The following is a 23,409-nucleotide window of genomic DNA, read 5'->3' as shown; positions in this document are numbered from 1 at the left end:
GCACCTTCAGCTTCACCTTAGCTGTATTTTTTTTTAGGTATCAGGTGTTCCTGGAAAACCATAAGCAGTACAGAGAAAGGGACTGACCCCCTAACCTGATGTGTGAATTTCATATGCTGTTGGGCTCAGTAGTAGGTGAGCTCTACCCTCATCAATCTAACTGACCCTCGGGTTGATAACTGTGGTTTGGTTATATCAATAATATAATAGGAAAAAGCCACTATTTAATTACCAGATTACTTAAAACCATATAATCCATGACAAGATTTCTCTGTAGAGCTGAAAATTACAACCAGTTTAGATATTAAGTATGAAGTTAACTAAGATATAATTTTTGTAGTTATTACTATGGTACATTAATTCCAGTATTTTAGGGAGCAACTGAGTTGCAACATTGCATCACTGAAAGAAATGATAAGGTTTACTGCCTGTTTAAAAGCAACATTTTACTGTGAAAACTATTCGGTGAAGTAAAAAAAAAACAATGTTCACACTGCTAATTGATAGTTTTATTTTACTTCATTTGAGCTCTGCTATAAAATTACCTTTCTGCATTTAATATTAATCTTTTCTCCAAGAAATGGTGCCAGATTACATTTTTTGCCAAAAATCAATGCCATTAATATTGGAAAATGGGGCAGTGAAAAGGGTTTTATTTAAACCACAATAAAAAAATAAAGTTACACTAATTATAAAAAATACAGATTTAAAATAAACTAAATTTCAATGCTTCCTAAATGTTAGAACATGAGTAAAAGAATACAACTCACAGTGCCAGTTGGTATAAGTGAAGTATCAGTGTAGTCATCATCCTCCTCACATTCCTCCTCTTCATCAATGACATGTGTTGGCTCTATTGGTACTATCTCATCTGAAATAATTATGTAGACTCCTCAGTCATAACAGACAATAATGCCAACACTTTGAACACTTAAAATGATAACAAGATTTAATACATATGAAACAGTGACAAGAAAGAGTGACTTATACATAACAATTCTTATTCAACTGAAGAGTGCCGTAATTGGGATTGTTAATATTAAGCCCATAGCTATTATGCAATGTGGACATCATGTTGTTTGCTTCTACTATGTCAAAAAAGGTGTAATGAGCTTGATTTTATTTTTTCACAACTGATCATAACAAAACAGCATTAGATCTTTTTACCAACTGAAGTTATTCGTTTTATAAAAGATTACCCAAAGGTTACTAAAAATTTTAAGTTGGTGGGGTGCTTTTGAGCAGACTGTTAAAATGTTTTCCTGCTGTATATACCCAACTAAAATGAGTGTGCAACTAATATGCTATCAATTATAGTACATCAGAACTCTGAATATACTTTCTAATTGAATGGGCTAATCCTGATACAGAATCTGATTATACATTTTCATCCAAGCAATTTTTTTATGCTATTATGCTTCCACAAAAAATATGGTATTGAATTATTTGACAGCCTAGGTACCATATTTATTAGAAGTTAAAATTAGGACTCAAGAAATTGATGCATATATTAAGGAAGCATACTATTGATCAAACTGGAATGCATTATCACATATTCATGAGGGCAAAAGATAAAAAAGAAGAACAGTAACTCATGTCAGGTAAGATTTATGTATGTTAAAATACATATTTTTAGGGAAGAGAGAAATAAGAAGTTACTCACCTGCTCCACAAGGTTGATCATTACATGATTTACTGGAAGTTGAAATAATATTTACAGAGCAACTGCCAAAATCAACAGTTTTGTTCTCAATAAGGCATAATGGTGTTCTAAACATTGAGCCACCGCCACACTCCTTTGAGCACTGGAGAGAAAAACAAAGAAAATTTGCAACCTCAGGAATCATTTGGTTGAAAATAGTCATCAGTAATTACAAAAATATTATTTTCATTGACTAACACATTAAAATTCTCAAAACTAGTTTTCTTCTAAGGTATCATTGGATACCTACAAGTAGTCTTCCTGTACACTAATGCACTTCGTTCAGCGATGTTCCAATGTCTTGATCCCATCTTGAAAATTAGATTCCTTCAGGCCTGCAAAATACCTGTCTACTTTGCTTGTTAGTTCTTTGTTTGAAGAGAATCTCCATTTAACATGGAAAATTTTGAGATTGGGGAAGAGATTGAAATCTCATGAAGCCAAATCAGGCCAATAAGGTGAAATTGGCATCAATTTGTATCTTTGTTCATGTATTTTTCCCATGGCAATGACACGTGTGTGGGCGTGCATTGTCTCGATGAAAGAAAGCTTTCTTTCTTGCCAAACCTGGAGTTTTTTTCCTGTATCTCTTGCTTTAGTTGGTTGAAGAGGTTAGCGCAGTATTGTCCAGGAATAGTTTGACTAGTGGGAAGATAATCTATCAGCAGAATCCCTTTTGCATCCCAGAAAACTAAAGCCATCACCTTTATGGCCGACCGTATTTCCTTTGCTTTCTTTGGTAGTGTTGAATCAACATGAATTCACTGCTTTGAATGCTGTTTTACCTCTGAGGTATAGTAGTGGACCCAAATTTAATCTATGGTCACAAACCGGCACAGAATATCTTGTTGGTTGCTCCTGAAATGGGCCAAAATTTGTTTGGAAATTTCCATTCTGATGTGTTTGTGATCCTGCCTCAAGAGTTGCAGCACCCATTTAACAGATAATTTTCTCATATCTAATTCCATTGCTAAAATATGATGTGCCCATTCAGATAGCATCCCTAGAGCCTCAGCAATTTCTCGCACTTTCAGTCAACAATCCTCCATGACCATTTTATACACTTTTTCAATAATTTCTGAGGTAGTGGCACATTTTGACCAATCACTATGCAGATCATCATCTAAGCTGCCCTGACCAAATTTAAACTCGTTTGTCCATTTTGCAACAGATGACTATGAAGGAGTAGTGTCTCCCAGAGTGTTCTGAATGTTGCCTTTCTCTACAAAGTATTTAACCACTGCTTGGGTCACAACTTTTTCCATCTTTACTAATCACTATAATGCAATAGAAATGTAACCACTTATCAGATATCTTTCCAGAGCACTGACCCATTTTGTTTAATCGTAGAGGATTACCTAATACTATGCAGGAAACTCGTTGCACTAGTGCTGACATTCAGTGGTGATTCTGAGAACCTGTCAAACCAACCTCTTATTTTACATTTAGAGAGTTTTGATATCTATCAGTCAGCTATCCACAAATGGCAGAATTTCAGATTGAAATAGGTACACATATTTGATCAAATATTGAACAGACAGAATTTCTCCGCTTGCATGCTCTGATTGATAAGTTATAGTTAAAAAATGCATAATACACAGTTTGTATTTCAACATTTTATACACAAATTTTAAATTTAATATTGAAACATATGTTGGTTTTGCATGTAAAAATTGATATAACAATAAAAAGATTCACAGGAGAGATTTCACTTCTCTTGGGCCCATCTTCACAAAGTCTAACCAGTTTACTCCAAAGTAAAAATTTCAGGCTACTCATTTTAAAAACTTATGCAAGATACAAATCACATGAACTTGCTTTCAGGGGCATTATTAAGATATGTCATTTATATGTGTTCCTATTCCTTTTCCTTGTATCTATATCCATGCGAACGAATACTGTTTGCCATTGGCGGTTTTTTTTTATATATATATAGATGTATTGATACCATTACAAGAACTACCAATGGCTGGGGATTATTTGAATGAAAATTTTACATTAAACTGATTCCCAGTGGATGGTAATGAATAAACTGTTTTTATAAAATATCACTTTAGTTCAATATTTGAAATTTATCTAAAGAAAATATTTATTTGCAACTATCAATGATGCTCTTGGACTAGGGATCCTAAAAGAGAGACAACATGGAACATCCATCAATGCTGTATATTTCTAAAACTGTATGGAAGTCTCATTCTCCATGAGATCATGATTATTTTACCAAGTCGAAAGTGTCACCAAATAGTGTCGAAGACAGTGTTCACCTTACATAGGAATCATCAACAGAGTGTAATCTGTCAAATTTGAAGAATTTTAAAGTTACAGCATGGGAAACATTCAAAATTTCTGACCTATATTTATTAAAAATACTTACTGTACTCCAAGGGCCATAAAACCATTGTCCTTTGCATACAGCCCCTTCCTCACCTACACATTCTTCTTCAGTATGATACTTTTTTTCTGGATCGCACTTGTCATCTTCAACTTGAGTAATCATGAAGTCTTTTATCTCTCCACAAAATACACTGCGAGTTTTAATTCCTGTCCCACAAGCCGCTGAGCACTTCATAAATAATAAAATAAAGCTTAATGGCACATGAAATCAGTAAATTGCAAAAAAATATGTCACAATATCGAAATGCAAGCCAAAATAATTAAATGTTTGTATTTATAAATAGCTATGGAACAGTTGGATTATTTAGGGGAAAATGTTAGTATTAACAATATTTCACAGTATTTAATGCAAAAATATTATATTTTCCCCAAGTACTTTTCAAGTCCTACTCACCTCACTCCACTGCAAAGCATACCAATTGTATTCACAAGGAGCCAAAGATTTGCATTCTCTTTCAAGAACAGGAAGTCTGTAAAGATGACAACGTTCTGGAGGATATATCTTGCCCTTTGAGGTGGAACAATGGGCTTCCCTTGTTTCCTTGGCAAGACCACATTTGTTATCACACTGTTTGGGAGAAAATAATTAATAGCCATCAATGCTCTCCATCAGATTTGTCCAACTGAAGTTAAAGAAAGACGCTATGCACATATTTGCCAGCTCAACATTATTTGTGTTATTCAAATATGTTAAAATATGTTAAATATTCATATTCTTTGTGTTAATATTTTGTGTTATTCAATTCACATTGGGTGAGTTCAAACACATGTTGATATACAACCAATATTTTATCCATTGATACATTTCTGCTGAATATAGCTGTTCAACAAATTTGATATTTATAAACTATTGCTGCTGTAAAGGGGAAAAAAATAGTAAGTACCTAATGAATTTAGCTCTGAAAATTAAAATCTTCACTGCCAAAACTCACCATGCTAGTTTAATTGATGGTAACATATTGGATTCACATGACAATGAGTAAAAAACACTAATTATATTCTACACAGTTTAATAAAATTTCCTGACCCTTTTTGATGTAAATTATTATCATTAAGAGGTTACTATCACTTGTCAAAGATGATTGGTAAGTACAGAAACCAGTCAGGCCATTTTATTGAAATATGTGGAAATTTACATAAGGTTTTTTTATTTATTGACGCTAAGGGTTCATATTTCTTTGATGGTTAAAAAATTTCACATTATTTAACAGGTTTTAATGTTCATTATTGCTTAAAGTGAAACATGTGTGAGATGACGTTGGAGAGATAAACAGCAATGTTGAGATGAGTTTTAGGGCTTAAATAACTTTATTTATCATTTCACTTTCATTTATCTCTACCATTATTTATCATGTAAATTATATGCACTTTTAGAAATTGAAAGATTATGTACCTATGTACAGTAATTTTCTAAAAGTTTATTTAAATTTAAGACATGCTTCAATAGGCTGGGTATGTCTTTTTTCCAAGAGGAAGTGCTTAGAAAATGATAGGTGGCTACAAAATCTCTGTAGCCATCTATAAAGACACCTACACAGTCTGAGTAGCCATCTACTAAGGTGTAGAGCTGCCTAAGCATTGTATGTCAATTGGCTACACAGGCTGTGTGGCCATTTGGCACTACTTGAATTGGTGGTTCCCCTAGGCTTATTTTCTATATTTCTGAATTTATTATGACTACGAGACTACATTCTAAGAACAGCATTCATGAGAGCATATAAATCATACTTTCAATACATTTTTGCCATGACATTTATCCATTATCAAACAAAAGTGAAAATTCATACCCCTGACCACTCAGAAACAATCCAGTCAACACCTTCACATGGTTTACGCATGCAGGAAATGGCTTCCTCTGGCTTTTCTCCTGGGCAGGAATCATCACTAAGCAATTCAATAGTGTCTTTTCCTGTACTTTCATCCATTAATTTCCGGTAACACAATACACTCCTCCTTTGTTTTCCTTCTCCACACAAACGATCACACTATTGAAAGGAATAATTACACAACTTAAAATATATCACTTTGGGAGTTAAAAAATCATTTTTAGGGTAGAATAAATTTATAGCACTCAAATATCATTTATAACTGCCAACATAATAATCCAGACTTTTTTACCAGTAAAAATTCAGCAGTCCTTAGAGAGACATCAAAATTCAAATTTGCTGAAAATATTTTTAAATATGTTGTTCAAAATTTTACTCATGTATTTCAATTTATGAACTTTCATAATAGTTGCTTGAATGTATGTTAGCTTTCAGGCCTTGGAACAGACTGGATTTTAATTCTATAATGAATTCAAGTCATAGAGTGCCATATATTATCTATCAAATCAATTAAATTACATAAATAATTACAAACCGGTTTCCATGGCCCAATGTACCAAACAGGGCATACAATATCCTCATTGCATGACTCTGCTACATGCGGCTGCTCTGCAAAATCACTCTCTAGGCAGGCTGAGTCACTCACAATTGCTGATATACCTCCTGATATTATCTGTTCACAATGAACCTAGAAATAGTGAAATTATGTTTATTATTTGGAACATAGCAGCTTTATCATAGTTAAATAATATAAAAAATACATTAACCAAGATGTTATCAAATACCTTCCTACCAAGATAAATGTGAATTTAATGCACCCCTAAAGTTAGAAGACTAGCATGATAAAAAGGGGAAATGTAACGGCACAATCATTTGTTGATTCAATTATATTCCCTAATTTTTCACTAAAAAAATTAGCCCAATGGTTCAATATACAGCGGTGCTTAAATCCGGATAAGCACGCATTTCCTCGAATGAGATTTCTTTGCTGGGTTAGCGAAACCTTCCCCAGACTTCTCAGAGGCATTATACTTAACCACAATATTGTAAGCAGTTGATCTGTGGTACCAGAAAAATTGAACTATTTCAAAATATAATGCCCAGCATGAGCACTTTTGATAATAGGGGCTCTTCGATTGTATTCCGCACTTGTACGTAACATCTCGGTCGTTTTGAGGTTATGACTGTTTACTAGATGCCCATAGCTTTCAAGAACGCCAATCCCGACCTCCAATGGAACTACGATATGGCAGGAAATTCAAATTGAAATTTGTCCGGATTAAAGCGCTGCACCCTGCAGAGGCCATTGCTTTTTTTCAGTTCCTCCTTTTTGTGAAAATCTAAGAGGCCTCCTTTTATAGTTCATAGTAGTCAATAAAAAGTAATGACAGTTTAGATCAGCAAATGAAATCATCTACCTAACATTGCCTGCAAATTCCTGTTCTTGCAGTATAAATGATTGAGGATGAGGTGCAATTTTATTACATATATATCCTGAAATAATTCAAAACACATACATTTTCTGGCTATGATTACAATGACATCTCCTGTTAAAGGTAAAATTTACACTTATAATACTGATGCATAATATTTTGTTCTTAGATACTAAACATGTACTGAGTACAAAATATTGCTAATTCTCTTTGCGACACTTATCTGCTATTGGGAACTGTAGAACTTGGGATATCCACAGTCTCCCAAACACTACATCCACACAATAAACCACGCATCAACTTAAACAATTTTACTCCTATGTGTGTGAAATTAAAATCCACAACAGGACTGCTATTTCAACAACTGTGAATGATTCACAATTTTCAACTGTACTCATGCCCATGACATATAGATGAATATATAATTGAAAGCAAAGTTCTTTCAAGATATTGCAGGTCCTCATTCATGAGCAATGGAAGCTGACTTCTTGCTTGAAAATCAACTTACCTTCCGAGTGCGTACTCCAGCAGTATTGTTGGCTCCAGCACAGGTCTCTGAGCATGGACCCCATTCTCCAACCACCCACTGTGGCGGGCATGGATCTTCTGCACATGAATTATTGCTGGGAAGCCTTGATCCAGGGTCACAGAGATCATCAGGCACTGCCTCTTGATCACGCCTCCGAACACAGACAACCTGTCTGGTTGTAATTCCACCACCACAAGTTGCACTGCATGGGGTAAACTCACCAGCCACCCATATGTAACTATCTGGGTCCGTTTGCTGTGATACACCTTTTGGAATACTATATTCATACTGAACACCTGGATTTGTTTCTTGATATAAGAGCTATTTCATTGAGGTAAAAGAAGAAAAAACAAATATAGTACAGATTCAATAATTTTACAATATAACACACCTATTTTGTAAACTGAACAATGGAAAATTACATTATGATGGGCTGTTGCTAACAAGATGAGAAAAACTTCAACTGCCATTTTTCTCTTTGACAAGATATGATCATGATAAAGGCAGAAGTGAATATCTTTTATACAATTGAAGAAGTGAATGCCTTTAACATTTGAATTTGTTAACTATTGACAAGTACTTCTCTATCCATTTCCACCACACACAGTCCATAGACTCATATATATGTGTGTGCATGCAATTTATATATTTTTGAAATTCATAAAAAGAGATTAAGAGAAGTTTATACAGGTTCAGCAAGCAGTTTTGATATTCTGTTCAATAAATGCCCAAAACTGTCACTTTAATAATAAATTAACATTGAAAAAATAAAAATTTAAAGGTAAGTTTGGATAATCAGCTACATTTTTAAAAATTCAGCAAGAATTTTATATTAACTTCAACATACCACAATGTAAATGGCCTCTGATGTTGGACCCAAGGCTCGAAGTAATTCTGGAGCATAAAATCCATGAGGTCTCCTATCATAATGGAAGACTGTGCCTGCAAATCTCAAATCCCGTGGGAAGTCTATCCTCCAGTTTCCGTTCAGATAGTAATGGTTAGTGGTGTTTCGGACAGCTGTAATGATATTTTAATTAATAATGAAACAAGTAACTGTTTCAAATTATTACTGAATTTGTACATTATCATGATTTAGAAAAGCTGATTAAATGGTGTGCCATTCACCTGAGCAGTAAATCATAATTAAAAAACAACTGCTAAGTACATTATAGTGAGAAAGTCACTAAAAGAACAGGAATTTACAATTAAAGAGACATATTATGATGCACCAACATTTAAATTTATGGTGAACATTAGAAACTAGGGCTGCAGAATGGTATTGAGAATGAAATTTTTCTCAGTTGACATAATTTATTTCCCTATTATGCCATTGTCCTATTGATTTGTTATTAATGCTAGAGTTTCAACAAAAAATAAACTCATAATCTATTATCTTGTATGGATTCAAATTCTGCATGATGGTGTATTTCAGAATGTTTTGATTTATCTCAGCTAGGAATTAAAATGCTAGAAGGAAAAATTTCTTACCCAAATAATTGTTTGAGGCCTCTAACTCTCTTACAAGAATATTTGTAGCACCAGCAGGGATGAGAAGAATATCATTGTAGCCTGAAAGTAAAATTTGGGCTATTATTCATTATACCAAATGAGATAACATAATTAGTACCAACACTATTTTAAAATTAACCTTTACCAAAATTTTTATAGCAAAACATTATTAAGACGAGACATTATTAGAGTAAGGAAGTGAAATGAGAAATGAATATATGAAACTTCAGGAAGGTGAAACTTGGAGGAAAGACTACCTGGATAGAAACAAATGGCATTAAGGCATTTTACTGAGACAATTATTGTGAACCAGTTACCTCATATATGCCATTCACTTAGGTAATCTTCTTGCCATAAGTTTCTTCTATCTATTGCTTGTTTCACTGCAATTCTACTAGTTTTTAAGTTGAGTTTTAATTTTTTCCTTTCAATATAGACACTCTTGAAATATGGATTTATTATGGAACATAACTTGAAATGTTATGACCCACTTCAATGATTTATTACCTTAATCCAATCCCTGCCCCCCACAATTACATTAAATGACAACTGGTTCAACTTTGATAACTGGTTGGAATTATACTGGCATTCAAAGAACTCTGGGAGATTCTGTGACAGTAAGTTCACTAATCCATTCCGTTTCCGTCCGCTTAATCCGTTTAAATCCACTAATATGTATTCAAATGTACCAATTTTAAAGTGTAAAAAACCTTGGCCAGGATTCAAACCAGGATCCCTCGATGTCTGGCCAAATGCGATAGCCAGTATGATGCCTCAGTAGCTTAATTATCCAAAATACCAAGGCTACAGTGAAATCCTGCTGGCTAAAGCACTCAGCCAGAAATCGAGGGATCTGGGGTCAAAACCTGGTCATGGCAAAGGTTTTTTTTGATATTTAAGACTGGTGCATTTTAATACACTGGTATTATTACACTCCTTACCATTTACCATGGCCCTTCAAGGTCTGAATATTATCAGTGACATTATTTTTTATTTTAGGAAAGTGTAACAAGTGGTTAGTTTGCCAGGTGGTAACATACATTCAGTTTACATTTATGCATAAAATTTTACACCACATAGCATCTTTGCCTAAAATTTCACACTTATGCAATTATCATATGCATTTTATACATATTTTTTATCCATAGAATTAGAGAACAAGTAAGTGGAGGGGAGGGCATGTGGCTGGTGTTGATGACTTTGGAAAGGAATGTATAAGAGAGAGGTCAGTGGAGTGGAGAATTAGAGGGAAAGAGACCTCATTGACTGGAAAGAAAATTTGAATGTGATGGGTTTCCAGTTTCTCAATTTTTCTCCTAAAACCTTCAAATGCATATTCCATGTAATATAGAAAGATTAGAGGCACTGTAGTCAACATCAGAACACTTACTAGGCCATCTGCTTTAAATCTATTATCTTATGTGAATTCAAATTCTACAAAATGGTTAAATTCAGTTTTGTTTTGTTTCAGTTAGGAATTTTGATACTGGAAGAGGAAATTTCTGATCCAAATAATTTGTTGATTCCCCTAACTCTCTCACCCTGAAATTTATATTGAGTGTCGCCAGTATGTAGTAAATATGCAGTAATATATATTAAGTAAGCCTTAGGAGCTTGGGAGAAGGCAACTGACTTCTTCCAAGGCTAAGCCAGGGGTAACCATATTCACTGAGAACCTCACTCAGATAATTGCTAGTTTCTAATAGATAAAATTATTAATATAATCAAGGCATATATCGTTTGAGTTCCTCACCAACTATAAGATCATCCCTTCGAATAAGATCCTTCACAGTGTGACACCCACTGCCATCTCCTCCACATTCTCGACATTGGTCTTCTTTGGCATCTGAACCAAGGATCATGTCACAACCCACTGGCTGTAAAAAATCAATTAAATCTAAGGAAGTAATGCTGTATAATACTTGCGTCATCATCATAAAAAATATTTTAATCTGGGATTCCAACAGTTTACGGAGAAAAAATGTTACAATTAAACGAATCATCCAGAAATGTATGAAAATATATGGAAAACTGTGAAAATCTTTCATTGGATGTTTACTAAATGCTTTAAAGCCCAAAGGAAAATGCAAAAATATGTAAATGAATATTCTTATATAGATGTGACTCATTGAGTCTTACCAGGCATTCACCATCAACGCATATGTCCAATTTTTCTTCCTCACATCTGGTTCCATCAATTACTTTCCTCTTGTGACGGTAGTAAAATCTTTCACCTTTTGGCATGCAGTTCAACTCGCATCTGTTAGGGGCCTTTGTATATGGGATCCATCTTTGGAAATGAGGAAAGAAAAACCAGGTCCAAAAATTAAAAACACTTCACTAATGGGGAAAAGAAATTTTATGTGACTCAAATATAAACTGAGACAAGGCTGTCCACCTCCACTACAACCCTCCTATCTAACCGAAACAACCCTCCAAAAAAAGACGCATCCTTTACGCTATACTTAATAATTAATAATATACTTAATAAATATCATACTGAATACATATCATAAATTTTATATTTCTTTCTGTAAAATTTGAAGAGGCACACTTATTCAGAAGGAAAAATGTGCGGTCAGAGCAAATTATGATGCATCAAAAAAATTGCAAATTTCAAGTTTTTTCATGGAAAAATGATTAATTCTTGCTTGAGCAAACTGTGAGTAATCAACAGTATGTAAATGTTTCGCTTCTCATCATGCACATTCCTTCTGCCTGCATGAAGGGTGAACAAAATTTACAGACCTATCCTCAATTCATCATTGCTTTCTGTCCGTAGACAGAATCAGATATTTTACATGTACTTAAATAAATATACTCTAAATTGCGCCTGGGTGACCATTTATTCTGTTTGATAATCGAATCATGGATCAAAATTTTATTTGTCAGGATTTTCTTATTCCCCATTCACCATCGAATGGATTAGTGAGCTTAAAAGTACATTTAGTACAAAAGACTGCCGGACATTCACATTATGACTAATATCATGTAAAACCACACTCCAATATCCTATCTGTTTCCGAGCAGTGTATATGTTCAGAGATTTACTTTCTGAAGTAATAGAATGACTAAGGCATTCAGACCTTCCAGTGCATAGCTAAAATATCTGGTCAGGAGTAGTAAACATCATTAGGAACTTTGAGATGCTATATATTTGCTCAGTAACCGTCCCATCGTTTCAAAACAGATTCCTACGAGAGAAGAAAGTGTGCTGGAAATCTTTATGCACAATTTGATGCCAATGATTTATATTATTCCCACTTGAAAAATGAGTAAAATTTTACGTTTATAATAAATTTCAAACTATGGATATATTTTGGCCAAAATTATTTTTTACCAGTATTAAATTTCATCATGTATGATTTTATACCAAAAATCAGGAGCTTACTACATTCAAAATTAATGAATCTCTAAGGCATCGCTTCCATTCATATCGATTGCCACAACATGGTTAAATTTTCTAAAATAAATTACTCAATGTTAAATAAATCTTTAAACCGCTAAAAAAATTAGTCATCCTAGGTCGCCAATGTGCATGCCTAGTAACAGAATTTTGGAATTCACAAGATACCACTGTCCAAAATGTCGTGAAAACTAATGGTTATCCTTTGCCGTTGCAAATATGACTTATTCTTTGATCAGAAATGCATCAACTACGATTATCATTTAAGTTTCCAAACTTATAAATAAAAATATCAATTATGAGACGGAGAAAGAGACGTCTACTTACCTAAAGTGCCGACCTTCGAATTTCACATCATCGAACTGGGAGCACTGCTCAGATCTAAAATCTCGCGATGTCTCAGGGCAATCCTATGATTGTTTCAGAATAGAATGAAATGTTAGAAAATGTTGTACATAATCATACACTCATCTTAATGTTGTATTCATTTTTAAAAATATTATAGAAATTCAAGATATTTTCCATAAGGTGATGTTAAAACTAATGTTAGTAAATTTGAAGAGTTTAAGCACTGGCTATAGATAATCAAGATGGCTTCCATAAATAAAGTTATGCGAACTCTAATTGGTTCAATTTGTCTAGATTTAAATATGTAACAAAACCCCATGTAAAAAATGGCTAAAAATTACCAGTATTATGAGTATCGAGTGTAATCGTTCATGATTTTTCGGCTTAGAGTTTGGGAAGGAGGCGAAGAATAATTTAGCATGCTGACAAAATTGTCATATCTTCATTCTTCGCTCCATTCATTAAAATGACCCACGATTGACATGCTTTAATTTCAATAAAAGCATGTTCAAACATACGTTCGAAAGTTAATGTTGAGTGGACAACTCTTTTTAATAATCTCTGACACATAAAAAGACATCCGGAAACAGTTTCACGCACAGAATACCCTTGTCGTATTTTTTCCAGCTTCAGTTTGAAATTACAAAAAGTACTCTCAGCCATTTGGACCTCGGTCCTCCAGAAACGAGTTTTTCGTTACATTATACGCTACTGAATGGTAAATCAATAATAATAACTTGTGAGGCCTTAACTTTGAGAAGACCCCCGCTTGCATATAACATGACAGATAACATTCACAGTGGCAAGAGTTAGTTAGGATGAAAGGTCGATGTTATCTTTCTCTTCTCATTAAATTCACAGCAGCGACTCTTGAGGCGGCAATGCTGTCACGCACAGTGCAGAAAAGTACCATAAATAAAAATCAATATTGATTATTGTGGGCATTGCTATCTGCTTACTTCTACAAATTCTCGATGCTGATAACTTTGCGACAACAACGGTTCCTTTCAAGTTTCAATCGAGCTATCCGTTTCAAATCTAGCAGGGTTCCACAACTTAAACGCCTTGAACAAATTTTGCAATGGATAGAAATTGTTTACTATTATTAGTTAAAAGGTTTTTGGCTCCTTTAATTGAAATCTCGATTCAAAATATGATGACAAGCAATCGAATAGCAAGCAGATAAATTTCGGGAATCGGATTGTAAAAGCCGGCGAGAGAAAGAGATAAAATATGCTCGTTATATGGCTGCGTAGGTTTTCGCCACCTATTTTGCCACTTATATAAGGGTGGCAAAATTCCGAGTCCCTCATCTTCGACCTGAAGACGCCGAATGAAACTTCGGCGAAACTGTTGTCAGAATCAAACAACGACGCGGTGAAACCCGAGAATGTAGAATTCTTCAAATATGCTGGTTTTTCCAGCAAAATTAAGGGAAAATTTATCTAAAGTGGAAAACGATTTTCGACCCACAGGAATGAACCTGTAAATGAACATGCTTTTTGATATATTTTTCTGCGTCGAAACCGGTTACCTCCTAGGGAAGTTTTAGCCCCTCAAGAGTCGAGTGAGTCAGTTTTCATTAGGGAAAACTGTCGCATTTTTCTTTAACCTGGTGATTTAGCGTGCTAACTCTTGAATTAGAGGATAAGAGGATAAAAGGAGAAGAAATGGCGGTCACACAGATAAATTTTAAAGTTCAAAGTAAATTTTCTTCCAAAATTATCATTTAATGGCGACGTCGCAAGCCGGAAAGAATCTTTTCGCCATCTCCCCTCGCGGCTCTCAGCTAGTAACGTTTTCGTAATTAGCCCCGTGATTGTATGCAACCCAGCGTACACGCACATTCTGCCGGAGCGCTACCGCCAGTTCGGAAGGAGCGAGCCGCATGGCCTTCTGCTGCCATTCTTTCAAATGAAATTTCCACCTATCTCCCCCCCTCCCACTCGCATCTCAGAGATGCACATTCGATTATCAACACATCAGATCATTGAATGGTCGAAATAAAAACACGTCGCCTACGTTTGAATGATATTCCATTCCGCGGAAGAAACTATTAAAAAATTGGAAATCAATTTATTCGATCCTTAAAAGAACTTAAAAGATTCTTAAAAGAGGAGTATCTGCTTATGCTTCAAAGTAGGCTGATTCTGCTGGGTCCTTGAATTTCAACACAAAGCAGTGGGAAAGAATACCAATTCAGGGATTTAGTCGAAAGAAACTGCTGGAGATGCCACAACAGTCACTTTTAACAGAGTCATTCGCTAATGCGTATTACAATGAAACAATTTCAAAGTATAAAATATCATCCCAGTAAAGGTGAATGATTTTTACACTATGAAATTGTTCCATTGTAGAGACTTAGAGTATTGAGCTTATGGTCGTGGCTTAATAATTTTTACAGTGATAAATTACCGATAATCCCGTCACTATCCGCCGGAGTACCCAATTTAGAAAAATTATGTGCAGCGATTCTATCTGTTTTGCCTAGAGAGCAGTGGTAAACTGTGGATTAAATTTTCTTTCAACAGGGATAGGTCGCGTCGTGAGGTATACGTTAACCGACCATCAGAGTGAGAAACTCCCTGAGCTGAGGAAGAACTTACTATGCACATATATAAAATAATACTGCATTCGCCGCATTAGAAGCTATTGGCTTTGAATGCGGCTTGGCAAAAGCAATGAATTTCTTACATGTAATGATTTCTTCTGCACATTTAAGTTGCCATTAAAACTATTTGAGGATTAAAAATAGTTAGACAATATATTTTTTATACGACCATTATGCGCCAAGAACGAAAAATTCCTGTTAAAATAAGTGTTCTTAATAAAATTTAGCTAAGTTTTATGGTAGCCCAAATTAGAATATGAACAAAAAATAATTGTGAGATTCATAGGAAGTGTCTCTTGCTCATGAAATGATTCGGAGACACAGCGCTTTGGTAATAAATATCCACTTAAAATATTTTACCCATACAACGGTGGTTACAAAAGGTGGCAAACCTGTTTTTATATATCGATACTGCCATCGCTGTGTTAGAAGAACTACATAGTGACAACTCACGGTCCACAACGGTCCGTTTAGACCCACGGTCCAAAACCATTCCACAAGCACGGTGTAGCAGGTGTTCGGTTTTCATTTGACTTACCCTAGTATTACACCAAGATACATACCAAAAGTCGCACTTAGTGGCATCAGCTATTTATGAAAATACTTTGCTGACGATACTGAAGCAGGAAAACTACGTTTCAGAATGATGTCTCGGTGATATAGTTGAAATAATCAAGGTGTGAGTGTACCTCTAACACCACAATTTTAGAGGTGATAAACGGCCTGAAACGCCACCGTTTCTATGCTCTACTGCGAAGCATCAATCCATCTTTTTAGTGCATTCAGTGTTCCTAATTCATTAATCATTAACTTACAAATAAATATACAAATGACGAAACTGTGTTACACATGAAATCACATCCACTCGATTTTAAAAAACAGAATTACAAGGCTATACAGGGAATTCTTAAAACTCACCATCCCACCTTATTCTGTCTCTTAGTTTACTGAGTCATGGATTTGCTGCTTGCAATTTAACCGAGGAAGAAATACAAAATATTCCACAACACACCGGCAATCAAACTTGGTACTGTATGCGCGGACGGCCCTGGGTAGGGAGATTAGGGTAGTGGCCATTGCATCAGGCCATTGAGTTAGTCACTGCAGTTGGAATACACCCCACTTCTAGTGTTTTTCATGCAATTTAAATCAGGGATAATGAGTAGGATTAGTATTCCGGAGAAGACGTAATTGAGAGAAAGAGTCGTATAAAAGCGAGAGGCATCACGGGGAGTGAAAATTGGAAGTCATATCCGACAAGTTTTGAAGGAGTCTCTGGAGACTTTTGATTGGAGTCGAACCCAGGTGTCGACAAATCTTTAGGGGCGGAAAAGCAAATGAAAAAATTCGATAGGGTCTGACACTCAACTATACAAAATTTCATGTAAAACGAAATAAAATATTTTGGATTGTTCGACGAACCCAGTCTTTTTTAAGGTTTGAATGAAAAATCTGTGACATTTACAAAGCTTTTATTTCATTCAATAAATGAAAATATTTAAAATTAAAATTAATCATATAATTACATAATTAATTAATGATCGTAAATAAATATCAGAATCAAAAAAGGTTCAAATCAGTTAAAATGATTAGTGTATGATTACCCTTCCTCCCTTCTCTCCTCAACGTTACTCCTATTTTAGTTTTAGTAAGTTTTATAATTCTTATTGTCTTATTAACGTTGTCTAATTAATATTTTGTCTCGTTTATGTTTTTTAAATTTATTTTATTCTCCTTAATTCAAGGAAGGGGTGTTACGTATCTCTAACAGGCCATCTTCACATGCAAGCAATAGAAGCTTTCATAAGTATGCATTTAACATTATTTTATTTATAGAATTTTTACCATTGTTTACCAATCTCAGGTGTCCTTGAACCCTGCGAAATGTATTCATATTTGTGTTAATATATCGGTTTTTGTGGCCTTCTGACAGCTGAAGTCAAATCGTATCCTAAAAATCTTCATCAGAAAATCGGGTATAGAGTATGTATGCAAATATAAGGTGTGTGTGTGTGTGTATATATATATATTATATATATATATATATATATATATATATATATATTTATATTTATATATGCATGCATATATATGTATATATATGTATGTATGTATATATATATATATACATACAAACACGAAAAACCCGCCACACGGCGAACAAATACCTGTATTCATTCACAAGGATACAGACATAGGAAAATGGATAGGAATACATATAAAAGACAATATATATATATATATATATATATATATATATGCATATATATATGCATATATATATATATATATATGCATATATATATGTATATATATATATATATATATATATATATATACAAATATATATATATATATATATATATATATATATATATATACAAATATATAGACACCCAATGCAGAAACGTGATTTTAGGAGTAGCTGGTGAATTTATTAGCCAACTTAACGCGTGGATCATCTAAGAATCAACTCAAAAGATACATTTCAATCTTTACATAAAATATTTTTGCATATTTTTCTATCCCAATCGATATTCTCTCGCTCTGTTCGTTTTTATATTGTTTGATCAAATGTGAAGGGAACCATGAAAAAGGTAATAGGAAAGGAGATGAATTAAAAACGGAAGTCCTTTATGCGAGGTATATTGGATTGAGATTGATGAAAATAATTTCAATGAGTAAAATTAGATGTGAAGAGGTATGTATGCAGGAGTTTATAAAAATATAAAAACATTATGCAACTCCTTTGATCGCAAAAGACAATTATTTCCATCAATTTCACATAAATTACACATTAAACGTTGCATTCGAGCAATTGAAAATGACTTACCAACATCATGGATTTAAAGGTCCAAGTCAGAATTACATAATGTTTTCTTGTATTTAAAACCTAATTCTAGTTTAACTTAAGAACTGTAATTACTACATTTAAAACTGCATTATTTTTTATCCTGAAAATTGAATCTATGCACAATGAGGATAAATATATAAATGATAAAATTATTTTTGTTCAGCACACAATACGTATCTTGATCGCATGGCGCGCATTTAATACTGAGCCTTCACTTAACGTCCTTCAGATACTATTAAAATAAAGAATTTTTATTCTATTCTAGTAAAATACAAAGCAGCGTTTGTTACAAAAACTTTCAAGATAAAAAATGTATGAATTTGATGGAAAAAAAAGATTTTAAACAAGATTCTCATGTGATAATTATTTCGCCTATGATCTTTATGAACGCATTTAAGCACGATGACGTAATCTTAATAAAGATGCAATTGCTCCATGACCCTGTAAATGATTTTACGAGCTTGCAGGTGGCTCGGAACTGGGGTTCTTGTTTAATGGGGTGGTAGGTAGACGTTGGATAAAATAAGCCCAAGAAAAGTTCATCAATACTTGAGTTACTGTTCACCACCTTGAGCAATTGGTAAATATCTTTTAAGTTCAAAGAATACTGTGAGGAAAATTAACGAAAGTACTGAATACGGGCGAAGTAAAGACCAAATGCCCACTTTTTTCCTCGTCATGATACTGGAGCCCAGCATCCTCAAAAGAGTCGTAAACCTTGTTCAGGAAACAAATGAAACTCTTGCAATGGGGTGAAAATGACCGAGAAATTTAATGCAGGCGATTACCTCTTTGGTGGATGAACAGCTATCCACTAGATGGAGAGAGAATCGTAAATATCAGCAACATGGATGTTCACCGAAACTTTAACGGAGCCAACTCTGACTGACTTTTAAGATGCATTATAAAAAATCATAAAGAGAAGTGGCTGCATTTCACCGTGATCAAGTTCACGTCCATAAGTAAGAGAGACGAATGAGGTGCCAACGAAGGCTAGCGACCTAAGTATGAGATACTCTGAAGGCATATTTTGAGCACACATTGACGGCACGTTAACGAAAAAGAACGAAAAGAAATAATATTTTTATGATTTTAGAGGGGAATAAATCCAAGATCATTTTGTTACGTAATTGTTAAGCTAACAAACAAAAGTAGACATTTTCCGTTGTCGACACGATTTCAATGCAATAATATCAATTTCTACCATAATTATTCTAGAGTTTCCGATCCTAAATAGACTCTCCAAGTCTTCAACCGATTTCCGTTTAATTTTATTATTTGAATCATAAGTATGCAAAAATACCCCGTAAGTAGACTCATCACGTCATTAACACAATTCCTCTCTTATAAAAGTATTTCTATCACTATAATAAAAATTCCCATCAATACAGTTTTAATGAAATGTTGGTTTTCATTTTTAAAAAGTTGTTATAAATAGGTAAAGTGAAATTCCCTTTAATAAAATTTTCTCCTAATGATATTATTTTCATGTGATCCATGATATTAATAGAATAAGTTGAAACACGTTAAAACACGTTACACTATGAAAACACGTTACATTAAGTTATTTTATTCATTATTTAAATTTGAAAACGAGTTGCTTAACCTGCGAAATGATAGATATTAAAGCTTGTCAAAGTAGTAATAAGTTTTTAATAATAGGAGTAAAAAGTCATCATTTCTCTTAACACACCCAAGTGATCGAGTGATTGTTAGTTTTTTTCATTTATTATTTTGATTAATTTTGCTTTTTTGTGTGATTTAGGTATACGTGGGTCACTGTTTCTGAAACACACCCAAGTGACCTAGAGTGTGCTCCCTATCTTTCCCCTTACTTGTAACTTTGTCTTATCCTTTCGTGCCAATCAAGTTTATGGTCTCGGCTATCTCGTTTTAATTGCTTCACGACCGTAGGCACGTTCATTATATATTTTCATCGTTTTAATTAACTCGATTAGTCAATTGCACAAAAAATGTAAAAAAAATATCTTCTTACCTGTATATTGCAGGAATAATATCTTCTGAGGCCCCCAACACATCTCGAAGAACCGTCTTCACTGCAATAGATAAAAGAAATTGATTTCAATAACTTGCTATGCGTCAATTTGGAGTATGATGTAATTTGAGGAAGGCATTTTGCTGAAACAGAACAATAGAACTCCATGTAAAATGATAATCCACAATCATTAGCTGGGAAAGAAATGAAATGTCGATGCGTAATATGCCAGAGCGACGGATACGTGCTAAAAAGAAAAAGGGAACCAACATTTAGAAAATGAATCGAGATTTCTTTCCATAACGGTATCATGAAACAGTCGAATAACTCTAAGTTGAAAAGGTAATTTCGAATAAATAAAAGTAATTTTCATCGATGTCGTCACACGAATGACGCACGCGTAAAAACAGTACCCAATGTTATCTTTAACTCAACAAATATGATGACCCTGCGTCCTTGTCATTCAATTTGCATAATATTATGAGTCGCCCCTGAAATGTGGCAGGTTTCGCGGACGGCTAACAAAATACCATTATGATTGCTCTTGAAAAATCCGAGACATCAATTCACCCTTCCCCGACGGCCATTTTTCTGTGAGTGAACCGAAGCACGGACCTCAACAAGAAATACTCCTTTCATCTGACGAACTAACTCTGTGTGCGTTTTACGGAAAAAGTTTAACGTCACGCATTTTGCAATGCAATAAACGTTTATTTCCACAAAGTAATAAGATAAAAAAATAAAAAGACATGAGTCACTCGACAAATCGACTTTTTTCACTTAACTCATTAACGCTTACGCGTTAATTTCCCCGCATGCAAGCCGATTACTTTCCCCGGTGTTAATTTTATTACGGTTCTCCACCCGAGGCTCCATAAATGAATCGGCCGTCCTTCTGCACTATATATGGCTGGCTTTAAAGGGCCAAGGACCCTTTGCTTAAGCCGAACGGATATACAAGGGAGACGTGTCCGGACGAGATGAGCCCCCGAGTTACGACAATGAAAGCAATGAAGAGAGACGGGGAAGAAGGGAAAGAAGCATATAATGGGAGACATTGTTTTTTTATCGCTAGCGGAGCGACCCGGGATTTTCCACGCATGGCGCCGACGAAGGGGAGAGGAGATGAGAGCGAAACAGGGAGCGGGGTTGAGTATGAGGAGTCGAGTGGGATGTGCTTCTTGAAGATGGGTTCTTTTCATTCCATCTACTTTTAATATCGATATCCTGCATCGCTCATTATCGATATTTTTAAGTCTACATTATCAAATCGTTTCCAATTAAGTTCATCCTGGTGATGCGGGTGGTTTCGGGAATATCGGAGGACAGCTTTTCATGCCGCGATTTCATCTTAGGCAGATATTCGTCCAGTTCGATACTATCGCAATCCTGATTCCATTAACCCTTAGGTGGACTGCAATCTCCTGCACAAGTTACAGTGGAATAGAGCAGGCTCGCAAAGCGGTGACTGGCCTTTCATTGTTGTGGGAGATAATGATGTACAAATGATCAAATCAATCGTTTTATTTTTATATAATTTCGCATAATGACCATTTTTAATATTGTCTGCATTCTAATCGGTTGGGATCTATTCGGTCTACAATCATCATTTGTCGTGCAGGGATTGGCATCAGCGAATTGAACCTCCCTAAATTTGTGGTAAAATATTCAGAACGTAGGGAATACATATTAACAAATACTTTTTTTAATCGTAGATAATACGTGTATTATCAATTACCATGACAATAATTGAGCCACTTTTCTAAACTTAAGTGAAGAAATTAGCTTTTATCATCTGCTCTTGATTCTTTACAGACCTTATTGGTGAAGTACAGGCATAAGATGCAAATGACTAATTTCAGTAGTACTTTCAAAAGTTTGGTATGAATATAAATAATAGATAATAGGTTTCAGATAAATTCACTGGAAACAGATTTCGTGTATTTTGTTTAATAGAGAATCGATTTTAAGGGTGGATTGATTCGTGTGATTCGTTGAGAATCGATTATTTGATGTAAATAGCCATTCGACACAACTGGAGGTAAACGCTTCCAAGCTACAGGAACGACCATGGCGGATGCGCAACGTTTAAGAAGGCGTAGTGTGATTGGGGAAAAATATAAGTACAAAAAGGTCCCGCGTGTCGCTAATTCGAAATTGCCTTTCCGACAGTCTGGTTTTCGCTAAGTCAAATAAAAAGGGTCCCATCAAGGAGCCATCACCCATCAGCCGAACTATTCTGAGAATTTGGTGAAAAAACCAGGGACTAGTTTAGTAGGCCATAATTGGAATTCCCAGAAAAGAGGGATTCGATCTTCACTTCTGCGACAGCATGAACTCCCTTCAATAGCCCATTCTTCCTCTCTTCTCGACAAAAAATTTTGAAATTAAAAGTGAAATGAAACGTTAAAAGAAGTCACATCTTCTCAGAAGTGGACCGGCGAAGAAAGGCTAAAAGAAAATTACAGCAGACAAAAGCGATTAGGGGATAATTTTAAATTTCAGCTATTCACTTCTAGATGCATATTCACGTTGTTTTCAGTAGTGTTTCGAAGTCAGGTTATTCTTACGATACACGATTGGTTTAATCCTCTCATTAAAATAAGAGATAGAAAGAGAGAATTGCTAATCAATTAAGTACGAGTTTATTTCGTTTTCTGCAACCAATTAGCGAATGTTATGAAATATGATTAAACAAGCTGCGGAGATAGCTATCAATAAAAAAGATTTTTTTAACATAAGCATTTATTTTGTACAACTTTCATAAACCAACTTTTTAAACAAATGCAAGGGGAAAT

The 23,409-nt window shown here is 34.5% G+C and overlaps 1 protein-coding gene across 2 annotated transcripts in view; it reads right to left on the bottom strand.

The window, feature by feature from the left end:
• Ppn (proteoglycan-like sulfated glycoprotein papilin) overlaps nt 1-23,409 on the bottom strand; it is a 458,808-nt gene that overhangs the window by 51,598 nt on the left and 383,801 nt on the right. For both annotated transcript variants that reach the window (XM_071598156.1, XM_071598157.1), the window contains exons 4-16: nt 20,612-20,672; nt 13,130-13,212; nt 11,536-11,686; nt 11,150-11,273; nt 9,376-9,456; nt 8,732-8,904; nt 7,864-8,205; nt 6,458-6,610; nt 5,884-6,081; nt 4,491-4,664; nt 4,077-4,265; nt 1,664-1,805; nt 771-871 (exon numbers count right to left, since the gene is read on the bottom strand). In XM_071598156.1, coding sequence (XP_071454257.1) covers nt 771-871; nt 1,664-1,805; nt 4,077-4,265; nt 4,491-4,664; nt 5,884-6,081; nt 6,458-6,610; nt 7,864-8,205; nt 8,732-8,904; nt 9,376-9,456; nt 11,150-11,273; nt 11,536-11,686; nt 13,130-13,212; nt 20,612-20,672 — 1,972 coding nt within the window. The remainder of the gene's footprint in view (nt 1-770; nt 872-1,663; nt 1,806-4,076; nt 4,266-4,490; nt 4,665-5,883; nt 6,082-6,457; nt 6,611-7,863; nt 8,206-8,731; nt 8,905-9,375; nt 9,457-11,149; nt 11,274-11,535; nt 11,687-13,129; nt 13,213-20,611; nt 20,673-23,409) is intronic.

This window comes from Hetaerina americana, unplaced genomic scaffold (assembly GCF_022747635.1).
Source record: "Hetaerina americana unplaced genomic scaffold, ioHetAmer1.1.p SCAF_9, whole genome shotgun sequence".
In the NCBI taxonomy this organism is placed as follows: domain Eukaryota; kingdom Metazoa; phylum Arthropoda; class Insecta; order Odonata; family Calopterygidae; genus Hetaerina; species Hetaerina americana.
This window is presented reverse-complemented; position numbering and strand designations above follow the sequence as displayed.